The sequence below is a fragment of the Triticum aestivum genome, chromosome 2B (assembly GCF_018294505.1).
Source record: "Triticum aestivum cultivar Chinese Spring chromosome 2B, IWGSC CS RefSeq v2.1, whole genome shotgun sequence".
In the NCBI taxonomy this organism is placed as follows: Eukaryota; Viridiplantae; Streptophyta; class Magnoliopsida; order Poales; family Poaceae; genus Triticum; species Triticum aestivum.
In genome coordinates this window covers 513062282-513074480 of record NC_057798.1, presented here as the reverse complement: position 1 = coordinate 513074480, position 12199 = coordinate 513062282, and the positions used below count along the sequence as shown (strand labels likewise).

Sequence of the window (12199 nt, the reverse complement as noted above, 5' to 3'; positions counted from 1 at the left end):
CAAAGTTGTGCATTGGCTATTCAAACATCACACAACACCTCTTTGGGCCACATGCATGCATGCGGTGGTTATCCTAAGACACTCACTCATGTGTGATGCTTCCATCTGTGGGCCCATGAGGTCGTCATCCATGCATGCATCACTTTGACCTACATTGGGAGAGGTTAATTAATTGGGATTTTTACATTTGTGCCCCTGGTTCCTTAGCTCTACCCATTCATCCCACGCTCTTAACTTTTTCTCACTTTTCCTCACTCTCTTGTCTGGAACCCTCAGAAATGATCACAAACGGTGGATGCTGTCGGGTCAGTGCTTTGACCGTTAACTCTGATGAGTGGGGCCGTGCTGGACTGTGTCGCCCATTGGACCTGACAATTGGGGCCACGTCGAACGGTGCCGCTGTTCGCCCATTGGGCCATGGTTAGATTGTTGGCCCTGCGCGCGCCGCAAGGACATGAGCCTACTATGCATGCATGACATGTCCAGCTAGCCTACTATGCAGGCATGTAGCTACCCTGCCTGCATGCGCTGACCTCCCTCTTTCTGCAAGCGAGCCGCCATGGACACTGACCGACCTCTTTCTGCATGCGAGCCGCCACGGACGTAGGGACGGTCGCTGTCAATGGTTCATCTCATCTCGCACGCTCGTCTCGATGCAGAGCATCATTTCAAACTTTTCGATCCACTCGCATCTATTCAACGTGGCAATTAAAGTGGCATATCGATCGACGCCGCTTGTTTGAACCACCCACGCCTCCACCTTCCCTTCCCCTTCCTCTATTTAAACCACCCACGCCTCCACCTATTCTCCACCACATCCATTTGTGTCGCCCCCTTCTATTGTTCACCCAAACCCAGAGCACTCTCAAAGCCAGGCGAGGATGCAGTACAATGGCCCCACCTTCCAGCTCCCACCGACCGTGTTGGAGAGGCGGTATCTCATCGGTGTCGTCGTGGTGCCCCATGTGTCCTATTACAATCTAGCCAATGTTACCAGATTGGGACCCTCGACCCAAGATCTGCCGAATTTGACTCCATCACTCTTCGCATATTGTGGCATCTCAAGATGCTAGCAGTGCATTGCTCTGTAAGTGAATATCACGAAGGCAAAACAACCCATGCAAAAGTTAACCACAAAAAATAAATACACATCTCAAGATGCTAGGAGTGCATTTTCTAAGTGAAACATAAATGAGTATCAAGTAGAATAATGGTAAAAACATGACATCACAAATCTATGAGGAGGCAAAAGAATCCCATGTGTGAAGGGTTAACAAAACAACAAAGTAAACTGAACATGTTAGCTTTGTAGTAAAAAAATGAAGAAAATGGATGAATGCATCTAGGGAGGATCAATGGATCGGAACCTCACTTCAACCAGCTTCACAAATGGTAATGGCCATCACATCCAGGATAGGGAGAGATTGACGATGCCCTTGCTGGACTCGGCAGAAGAGAAGGGTGGTCGAGGGAGGCTTCGATCTCGAGCGAGGAGCGGTGGTCAGGCAGGGAAGCCATGTGCGTTCCTCTTCCTTCTCTCCACTGATGAGGACGGGTGAGGGAGGAGGAGCATGGGTGGTGACGACGCAGAGGAGGATCTATGGCTAGGCCCTCCCTTGTAAGTCATTATCGGTTGTTCATCAATCTCTTCGTCCATCGATGTCGGCTTCCCCTCATTGATTTGAGCGCAAGAAAGGGCATGTGGCGATGCGGCAAGGAGGAGGCACGCGTAGAGGAGTTTTTGTAGCATGAGCTGAAGAAAGGGAAGGAGAATGAGTGGTGGCGGTGTAGTGGAGGAGCTAGGATTAGGAAGGGGGAAGTGAAGACAGGAGGCGGCCAGAGTTCACTAGGGCAGAGACCTCTCTCGTGAGGGCCGGTGGCGTGAGGGCGAGCGGAGGCGGCGACGCGAGGGCGAGTGTTCGGGTGCGGGTCTAGGGTTAGGATAGTGAATAGTGCGGGAGAAGTGAAGAGAGGAGGAGGGTGTGGCCGGTGCCCTATCGGCAGCCCACTTCTATGAGGCGAAATGACGGAAATGCCCTAGTGGGGCCAGAGATATTACATTTTGTTGCAATTGGAATTTTATCCAATGCACGAGAACTATCTCAGTGAAAATCTGACGGCCCACATCAAAAAAGCCCGAGATCCAACGACCAGGATTACAAAGGAAAAACCATCGAACGGTCTAGAATGCCTAGTCGTTGTGAGAAGCTCATGCCCCCCGGGTCTTTACTCCTGGGATTCGCCGCTGTGCGTTCGAGGGGGGGGGGCACCAGGTGTCGTAGTGAGCGGCAGTTCCTTTCGTGGCACTAAAGGTGTGGATTAGGAGGTCTCCGAGACATAGAGGCAACGATATGTCTCACATATAGCGAGGCCTAGCATGCTCTCGTGTCACGCGCGTTCCTAAATGGGACGGTTGAGGCACGTGGAAGGCCACAACCTTGTTTTGTTTCTTTTTTTTTACTATCGTTTAGACTTCCAAATATTCCAAATAAATATATTACAAAAAATGGTTTACGTAAAATATTTGAGAAAAATGTTAATCAAGCATTTGAAAAATGTTAAATGTGTATAAATAAAATGTTCTCATGTATACAAAAAAAATACAATATGTGTGAAAAAAGTTGATCATGTATTTAATTTTTTATATAGCATTTAAAAAATTAAACAAGTGTTTGAAAAAAATGTTACTCAAGCATTTGAAAAAGGTTAAATGTGTATAGAAAACATTTTCACCATATATTCAAAATATGTCAAACTTGTATTTGAAAAATATTAATCAAGCATTTGAAAAATGTTAAAATATGTATAAAAAATGTTAACCATGTATTCATAAAATATTAATCTTTTACTTGATAAATGTTATCTAGTATTTGACAAATGATAATCTAGTATTTGAAAATTGCTAAAAATGTGTACAGAAATTTTTTAACCATGTATTCAAAACATGTCAAGCAAACTTTTGAAAAATTTAAATATGTATAAAAATGTATACAAAAAATATACAATGTGTGTGAAAAGAGTTGATCATGTACTCCCTATGTTCCTTTATATAAGGCGTATTTATTTTTTGATTCTGCTCAAAAAAATATATTATTTTTTGATAAAATTCCAAAATGTAAGATGCATTTCTTCTAATTCCTCATAATTCCTTTGTTAGCCCTCCAGAAAAAGAAAAGTATCTCTCTCCTGATTTTCTATATCCCTCCTTGTACCAAAAGGAGGAAACTATCTATGTCGATTGTACCGTATCTCTTACTTTCCTGGACTAACTGATTTACTTGCTACTAACCAATAAATTTGCCAAGGGTAATTTTGTCCTAACACATCTATAATCATGTGCCTTGGTCACCGTGCCAAAAATAATACACCTTAGATAAAGGAACGGAGGGAGTATTTAGAAAACGTTGATCAAGCATTTTAAAAATGTTAGAAAACTATTTTAAAATGTTAATCAAGCATTTGAGAAATGTTACTCAAGCATCTATGTCTATATCTATACCAATATAAAAAGACCCAAAGAGGCAGATCCAATTAATCTTGACCATCAAACTATGCCAATCCAACGATTTAGGTTTCTCCAATGACGAGCGCTCAACATGTTTAACGCGCAATCAATACCATATCAAATATCAATATCAGCGTAATCACATAATTAACATGCAATTGATATCCTACCCAATACCAATGTGTAATTAAATTTTGTACCAAATATCAATAACCAAAGTGCAAATAATATTCTATAAAATATCAACATGCATTCTACGTATGGATTAATTATTTTGAAAAATGTTCAATGCGTATAGAAAAAAGATATTGACCATGTATAAAAAAATATTAATTTTGTACTCCCTCTGTTTCTAAATATAAGACTTTTTAGATATTCTGATACAAATTACATACAGATATATATATAGACATATTTTAGAGTGTAGATTCACTCCATTTACACCGTATGTAGTCCATAGTGAAATATCTAAAAAAACATACATTTAGAAACGGAGGGGGTATTTTAAAAATGTAATTAAGCATTTAAAAATGTTAAAATGTGTATAAAAAATATTGACCACATATTATAAAAAGTTAAATCAAGCATTTAAAAATATTTAAATATGTACTGAAAAAATATTGACCGTCTATTTAAAAAGGTTAAACTTGTATTTGAGAAATGTTAAACATGTATTAAAAATGTTTTCGATGTATATGAAAAATATAGAATGAAATCCAAAAGAAACAAAAAAGGTAAAAATAATGAAAACCAGAAAAGAAACCAAAGAAAAAAAAGAAACGACAAAGTAAACCAAAGAAACTAGTGCACAAAGAATAAGAACGGTGAAAACTGATAAAAATAAAAGGAAGAACTAAACAAAACGGTTGAAAAGCAAAAAAGAGACACAGCACCGAAGAAAAAAAGAAAGAAAATGAGAAAGAAAAAACCCGGTGAAAACCATGAAAGAAGCAGAAGAGAAACGAAAGGGAAAACCAAAAAAACCAAAGCATAGCAACGAAAAAAATAAAACCTTACAAGAAATAAGAAAACAAAAAAAAGGACGAAAACCCCAAAAAAAACTGAATGAACGCATCATCGAACCAGTGGCGAAGGAACACATGAACGATAAAAAAAAGAACCAAACGAACCCCACAAAGCTACAACGAGAGATCGACCTGGCCAGTGATCGAAAAAAAAACAATCAAAATAGGCCGGCCTAGCCTATATCTATACCTTCTATTAAAGGGAGAAGCTACCACCGTAATTCGTTCGTCCATCTCGCCCGGCCAATTTTGTTAGTGAACAGTTTTTTGGTACGTCGTCCGATAGTGTCTACATTGCTTCGTTGCCTGGTCGCTTACTTTGGGCCAATGAAGCCAACTCATCTCTTCATTGCTTTTCTTAGCCCAACAAAACCAGCCCATCTCCACCTTCCCTACTACATCCCTCTCCACCTATGAATAGAAGTCTTATTCGTATACAACTAGAAATCATCCGATGAGAAGCTATAAACATAGTTAAATCTCTTGATTTTTTGCTGCAAATGAACACACATATGCGAGCATATACACCATGGGCAAGCGGCACACGGGAAAACGATCGAGCGGGAAGGATAAGTCACCGAACCTGTTGGTGGAGGCCAGAATGATGACAACGCTGACGGATGGTGTGGCGCGTGCTTTCCGTGCTTGACCAAAGGCTTGAACTTGACGGCACAGTAGGAGCTGAAGCCTGGCAGGCGGAGGCTCCCGAGGAGGATCTGCAGCCCGCGGCAGCCGCTGCAGGCATAGGATATGGCCCGACGGTTTCCTTATTGGTCTGCCCCTCCCATTGCAAAGGGGCTGCACGTCCGAGACAAGGATCCATCGTTGAGGTTTGTATACCAAGTTATCAACCAATTGGTCAACTCCCTTATTCTCATGCTCATTCTCTCTGGCTACATTCTTGATTTACTGCTATGATACTTCAAGCTGGTTGGATGTGTCACTAGGACATCCAACGTTCCAGTGCTGCCTCTACCGGTCTTAAAAGAACTTGTTCAATTTAATTTAGGCATGGGTTACCTTCTTTCCCATCAGTTAGTTGTTATACAACAGGGTTGTTTTTAGTTTGTCCCTGGAGATGCAGACTAATCATCCATGCGTGAGCATTCAAGAGAATCACGCTTACCATGTCTTTGAGAGGTGAGTTAACTTTTCGTGTTTGTTTGCAATCGGCAATGCAAACAGTTTTTGATGTAAATTTGTTGGACAAAGTTCGATATTGTCAATCAAGCATTAAACTCTTTCTGACTCAAATTAATTAATGGTTCATATTTACCTCAGTGAAAGGTCTCTAAGAAGCATCGTTCAAGACTTGCCTAATTAACTACAAATGGTGGTGCTCAGTTAATCTAGAAGACAACAGTACTAAAATAGTGTCAGTATAAATGTGTAATAGAAGACCAACTTGATCGTTTGATTGGTGAAGTGTTTGTATTGACTAGACTGCATAATTTAGATTTTTATTGTGTCTTTTTGTTATCATTCAACAATTCTTACCATGATCCACAAGAATTTATATCTACGAACCAAGGCTTGCTGTGTATGGTTCATGTTTCTGAGCGTACTATCCACTTTTAAACCTGCTTTATCAGAGGCATCATTTACTTTATATGCTCTGAGACTTATCTCTCCACTACTTAATGAGTCGTATGCTCCTATGTCCCTCTATTCTTATTCAGTGGTTCTCTGGTTTTAGCTCTGCTACAAGCTTACCCTCCAAACAAGTGGTGCATATGAATCAAGGATAAGGAGAAATAGGCTATGCTCGCAACTTCACTACTCAGGTATATATTTTTTTTCCTCAATTATTTCACTAGCAATAAACAATAAAAAACCAAATAGCCACTTATCTCTAAACAAATTCAACATCCTATAAATCTGTTTGCATTAGTTATTAAACTTTCGAATTCTAAAAAAATGTATACAACAATTTAGAATAGTTATTAAACTTTCATATAGTATACAACAATTTAACCGTATGTATCTCCCACTCAAAACACATACACCACTCTTTTTCTGCCTGTTCATAGTGATAAGACGAAGGAGGCGCCATCGAAAGACATGACTATGACTTTCTGAACCCTATACTACATGGTCCAGACACTAATAATCGTTTTTTTAAATGCGGACACAGAGTGTGTGTGTTTTTTAATATAAAGGCCGTTTCAAATTGTTTTTCATTTCAAAAAATGTTTGGATTTTAAAATATGTTCATTGTTTTTATATTCTATATTTAAAAAATGTACCAAATGTCTAAAAACGGTTGCATTTAAAAATGTTCTCAATTTTTTTAAGAATGGCAATTGTTTTAAAAAACATGTGCTAAAAATCCTATTTTAATAAAAAAAATCAAAATTTAAAAAATTGTTGACTTCTTTATAATAAAGTATTTGTGTTTTCTCAATAGTAAAAAAAATCAAAATTGTTGACTTCTTAGCCCGAGCGATTTTGGGCGGCACGGAATAAGAACGGGCTCTGTTAGAGACTAATGGGCCTGGGCGGACGAAAGTTCTTGAACGGGCTCTGTTACAGACTAATCGGAAAGAGCACCCCTCAAAAAAAAAATCGGAAAGAGTTGCTAAAAAAAAAGGAAATCGGAAAGAGATTGCCCGGACCGCAAGACTAGGTTTGGGCATATGCCGGACAAAAATAGGGTTTAAATAACCTGGCAAGCCAAGGGCCGCCGCCCCCTAGCTAAGCGTTGCCGCTGAACCAAGAAGCATGCCGCTGAGCGTTGCCGCCGAACCCGAAATAGCGTGTTGGAGTGCCATCTTCTGCTCTCTGCAGGTATTACACATGTATCCGCCCTTTTGACTTTGAATCTGCTAGCTAGACGAAATAGTTTACCCAACATCGATCTGGTCGATGGAAGCATGATTGATTACTGTTATATCACTTGCTTTTTCATTATTTACAGTAACCGATCCTCTCCTGAAACAGGCCTGCATCTCTGAGCCCATTAGATTTATTCATTACGGGACTCTCCATGTTGTTCGACGGCTTTTTTTTAATAGAGGTGTAAGGCAAAGGGCAAGGGGAACGAGAGAAGAAACTGTCAATCCTGCTGATGAGCAAACGGGAGACAAAAACTCTCCTGCTGCAGATGATGATTACAGCGAGCAGCTTGCTGAATACGGCCACAATAGTGATCGCTACGATGGCAGTAACTGTGGCGACTACTGTGACACAGATGGCGACTGGTCTGAGATCGGTGGATATGATGACTACTACAGAAAGGATATTCCACCGAGTCTCAAAATTGGCTATCACGGAGACAGCATTAATCTATCGATGGCTTACAGCCTATCTCGGGACTTGGTGGAGCTGTTATCTGTGCGTCCCCGATTTCCCTTCGTGGGCACCTTCGTTGCTTTCAACGATCGTTCCCATTACTACTGCAACTCGGAGAATGGACCACTTCATCGTAATGTTGATTCACAGGTATATGTAATGCACCCTCTGTTTTGTAGTAGAGCGCTTCTTATGGCTTATTCTATTCAAAGATATTTCATATTGTTTTTGTAGGATTTAGATCCTTAGAATGTTTCCTCGTAGGATTAGAACTTTAAGACAATTTCCCTTATGATTCATTTGCAATCTATTTTGGAGTTATAGATATAGACTGGCACAATCCAATTCAACATTTTGTTCATTCAGGTTTGATTGTGTCAATAGTTTCTATAGCTGGAATTTGGTTTATCGTTGGATGAACTGCATTCCTAATATTGCTACCAAGGAAAAAAAAATAGTAGCTACAGCTAGTCCATGAGTAGCCCGCCATCGCATTGTAAAGTTAGGATAGGTTCGATCTATGGTTATTTAGGCCTCCTAAAAGGATCTACGAATTCGTCGATTTGTTATAAAAAAACAAAACGGTCGTTTATTAATGGAATTCTTTGTCGGCATTCTGTGAAATACTCGTTTGGCCAAAGACTTCGAAACACGTCATAAGCTAAACCCGTACTAACAAATAACCAACCTGCAATGAACATGGAAGGTATTACATTCAACCTTCCATTAGAATCCCTTTGTTTCTTCTACGTTTTCAAACACTCTTGCATCTCAATTTTTAGGGCCAATTTCATTCAAAGGAATTCGTGTGGAATTTTCTCTACAATGGTTGTTTGATTTGTAGGATTACAATTCATATGAAATTTACTTCAAAAATTTCCATATGGTTTTCGTGTGCATGATCAAACATCCATACAACTTTGTAGTACTCCATTTATTCCTTTATGTTAGGCGTATTTGTATTTTTTTTACTATATTCTACAATGCAAGGGGTATTTGTAACCCCATATAATTCGGCTTTTACTCCTCCACCATCATGTACATGGCAACCTCACGATAAAATCAAGCCAACCTTCCAATCGGTTGGTTGAACAAAAAAAACTCCCAATATTTTTATTTTGGTTTGTATGCAATCCTTCTTTCGGGGATGCCTTGCGTGGCCCCATGGTTTTTGAGCCGAACTACTAAAAGTTGGCCCTGCCTGTCTTCCATTTGCTTGCACAATCCCCCATGAAACCTAGATCGCCCCAGAATTCCCCCCGATCCAAACCTATTCTGGATTACGCGACCCTCTCCCTTGGCTGCCGCCGCCCCCACAATCCTGCCGACCGGCGCCGCCGCAAGCTGGTCTGCTCCTCCCCTGGTTGCTGCTGGTGGTGGTGGTTTGCTCCTCCCCTGGTGCTGCGGCTCCTCCCTTGGTTGCCACTGACTATTAATAAGTATATACATATACTATGGTAATTTTTTTATACAGTCAAGACTAGTCAAGAGTCGCTACCCTAGAACGACTCGTTTACTCAAAAACATTGCGTGACCCATGCAAATAGAGTACGAGATCATGTATGCGGGCGACTTTGCTATTGCGGGTCACCGAATCGACTTGCTTCCGTCTGAAGCGGATTCCAGCTTGTGTTTCCGGTCTTTTAATCTTTCCATTGAAGGGATTAGCAAGGTGTACTTCAGCCCCAATCGCTCCTTAATGATGTCTCTTGGTCATTATGTCAAAAATAATACACCTTAGATAAAAGAACGTGGTGAGTATAAGATGGCATGCCATTCTATTCGTGTGTTTTTCCTATTAATGCATTTTATAATTCTTGCAAATAGAAGAGGTCCTTAGTTCTGTAACCCTAATGTAATTCTAATCTGTTTTTCAAGTTCCTGAGCTCGAGAATCCTATGAATAGAATAAGCTCTAGCTTTTATGTTTTCTTTCTCCACACTACAACGCATCTTATAAAATAGAGACACGTCGAGCCTATGCAAGCAACAACATATATGACCAATGGCCCTATGAGTTGATGCATTCAGACTAAACAACCTATCTTTAACTTCTTGAAATGAAGGCAGTATATCTTTATTTTTGTTTTTTTGTATCTTTTGAATCATTTTATTCCATTGCCATATGCGCAGGGTAATTTGATTCTCAGGGCAGAAGGGGCGGCGCTTGAGGACTATGTCCGCATTAAAGTTGAAATCCCAGAGGATGATAACCGGATTGACACTGCAAACTACGTCTTCTATGTGGACCCGTACTTATGTAACAGTGTCATTGTCCACACAATGCCAACAAGATATGGCCGTGATATAGACGTGTTTTTCGTGCCGATGTATCGTGCTATACAGGCCAGATTGTGTGTCAACCTTGATCTCGCATCTGGCAGTGGCTGTAGTAGCTATGCATATGGCGAAATCACAGCACACCATGAGTTCTACGGCGACTTTAATGTCCTGCTTTTCCAGTGTGGACAAGATGATATGGCAGAGGTTGTCGATGGCACACTTCCATTGTTGCGGACTTGGGCAGCTGTTCCGATATACTTAGAGCCCCTCTTGGTAATCAAGCTGAACCTTAGCGTTTTTACTAATTCTGACCATGTTAATGACGGTCATGCCATCTCCTTCCAAGGTGATCTTACCTTCTACCATGACCAGTATGAAAAGGCAATCTGCAATGCTTACCATGGTAAAGTTGAAGTGCAGATTGGGTACCGTTAATTGCCCAGCAGGGGGATGCTATCCGCTGTAAACTAACCTTTTATATGTATGATATTGCTGTATGGATCAGCTGGATTTATGTCATATATCTCTCTGAATGGCTGGCCGGTTATCATGTCTTTTTTGGCGTTCTGGTACATTATGTTGCCGCTGGATGTGGACCCGTGATATTTTTTCTGAAGTGTTGTGTCGGCTTCATGCTTTTGCTCGTAATACGTCAGCGCGCGGAAATTGTTTTACAGTTCTGAGACGTGTCGTGTCTATGGCTGCCTCTCTCACGTTTATATGCTGCAATTTGGCCACCGAAGATTCTTAGCCTGGGGGCATACAGGTTTGTGCACGCTGTGTCGGGGGCGGCAGATTGGACCATGTACTTCTGCGGATGCTCTTACACTATGGCAAATTCATTGTATTCACCATCCCATTTTCATTTATACTAGTTACCATGGGAAAAAAATCTTGTACTTAGCATGTCATTTTTATTGTGCATATCATGCCAAATTCTTTTTGTACATAGCAGATGTAAAAAATCTGCCATGACCTTTGCAAAACAGGTTTATTGTCTTTTCCAATTTGTTTTGCCGTGATGTTTTAGTGAACATATTATTTCTTCAATTTTGATATGGAACATGACAAATTTATGTTTATATGTAGCTTAACCATGACAAATTTATTTTAAATACCATGACAAAATTTCCAAAACTTGCCATGTTTTTAGAGAACAAATTTCCTAAATTTACCATGTGTCCATGGCAAATTCTTACATTTGCCATCTTTTCAAACAAATAATCCCCAACTTTGCCATGTGTCCATTACAAATTCCCAAAAGTTGACATGTGTTTTTAGAGAAAAAAAATTGTAAATTTTGCTATGTGCCCATGAAAAAATCATGAATTTTCCATATTTTGAAAGATCATTGTAAATTCTTTTTATATACTATCAGATTTATTGGCATGGCAAATTTTCGCCTTTACACAAGCACACACATTTTTTGCAACGCAAGAATTAGCCGTGAACACTATGAATTTTTTATAAATTTGCCATGATTTTTACAAAAAAAAAGAATTTTTTTTCTTAATCAGCCAAGTTAAAAACCCAGTTTTTTATTTTTGCCATGATTCAGATAAATATTTTCTGTTAAAGTTGTCATAGGAACATTCATATTTCGTTTATAAATAGTAATAATGCCCGTGCATTGCAACAGAAGAAAAAAAAGTCACATTACTCAGCATTGGAGCTTCAAATGGTGGATGAGGAATCGATGGTGGAAAAGGTGAAAAACAAATATCCTAACAAAAAGATATAGACATATAAAATAGCAGAGAGTATTATGAGAAAACTGTAAAACTAACTTATAACACCATATGAAGTGACCCTTGTAGAATGCATACAAACGTAATCCAGCCATCCATTTTGTGATGATATGTTAAAAAAAACTTTAGTTGTGATATTACTGGCTCATGTTTCAATTGGTAAATACTCCCTCCGTCCCAAAATAAGTGACTCAACTTTGTACTAACTTTAGTACAAACCCGCGTCATTTATTTTGGGATGGAGGGAGTAAGAAACTTAATGACGTTGCGTGTTGTTTCAGGATGACAATTATTCTGCCCCCATGGAAGAATTGTTTCAATTCTTTAAAGAGAGAACTCAAGTGGTCA

At 39.8% G+C, this 12199-nt stretch overlaps 1 protein-coding gene across 1 annotated transcript; it reads left to right on the top strand.

The window, feature by feature from the left end:
- Positions 1 to 7117: 7117 nt before the first annotated feature.
- LOC123041531 (uncharacterized) lies at positions 7118 to 10713 on the top strand. Its single transcript, XM_044464128.1, has 3 exons — positions 7118 to 7317; positions 7471 to 7971; positions 9954 to 10713. Exons 1-3 carry the CDS (start codon positions 7252 to 7254, stop codon positions 10536 to 10538), a joined length of 1152 nt encoding a protein of 383 aa, XP_044320063.1. The 5' UTR covers positions 7118 to 7251; the 3' UTR covers positions 10539 to 10713.
- Positions 10714 to 12199: the final 1486 nt, after the last annotated feature.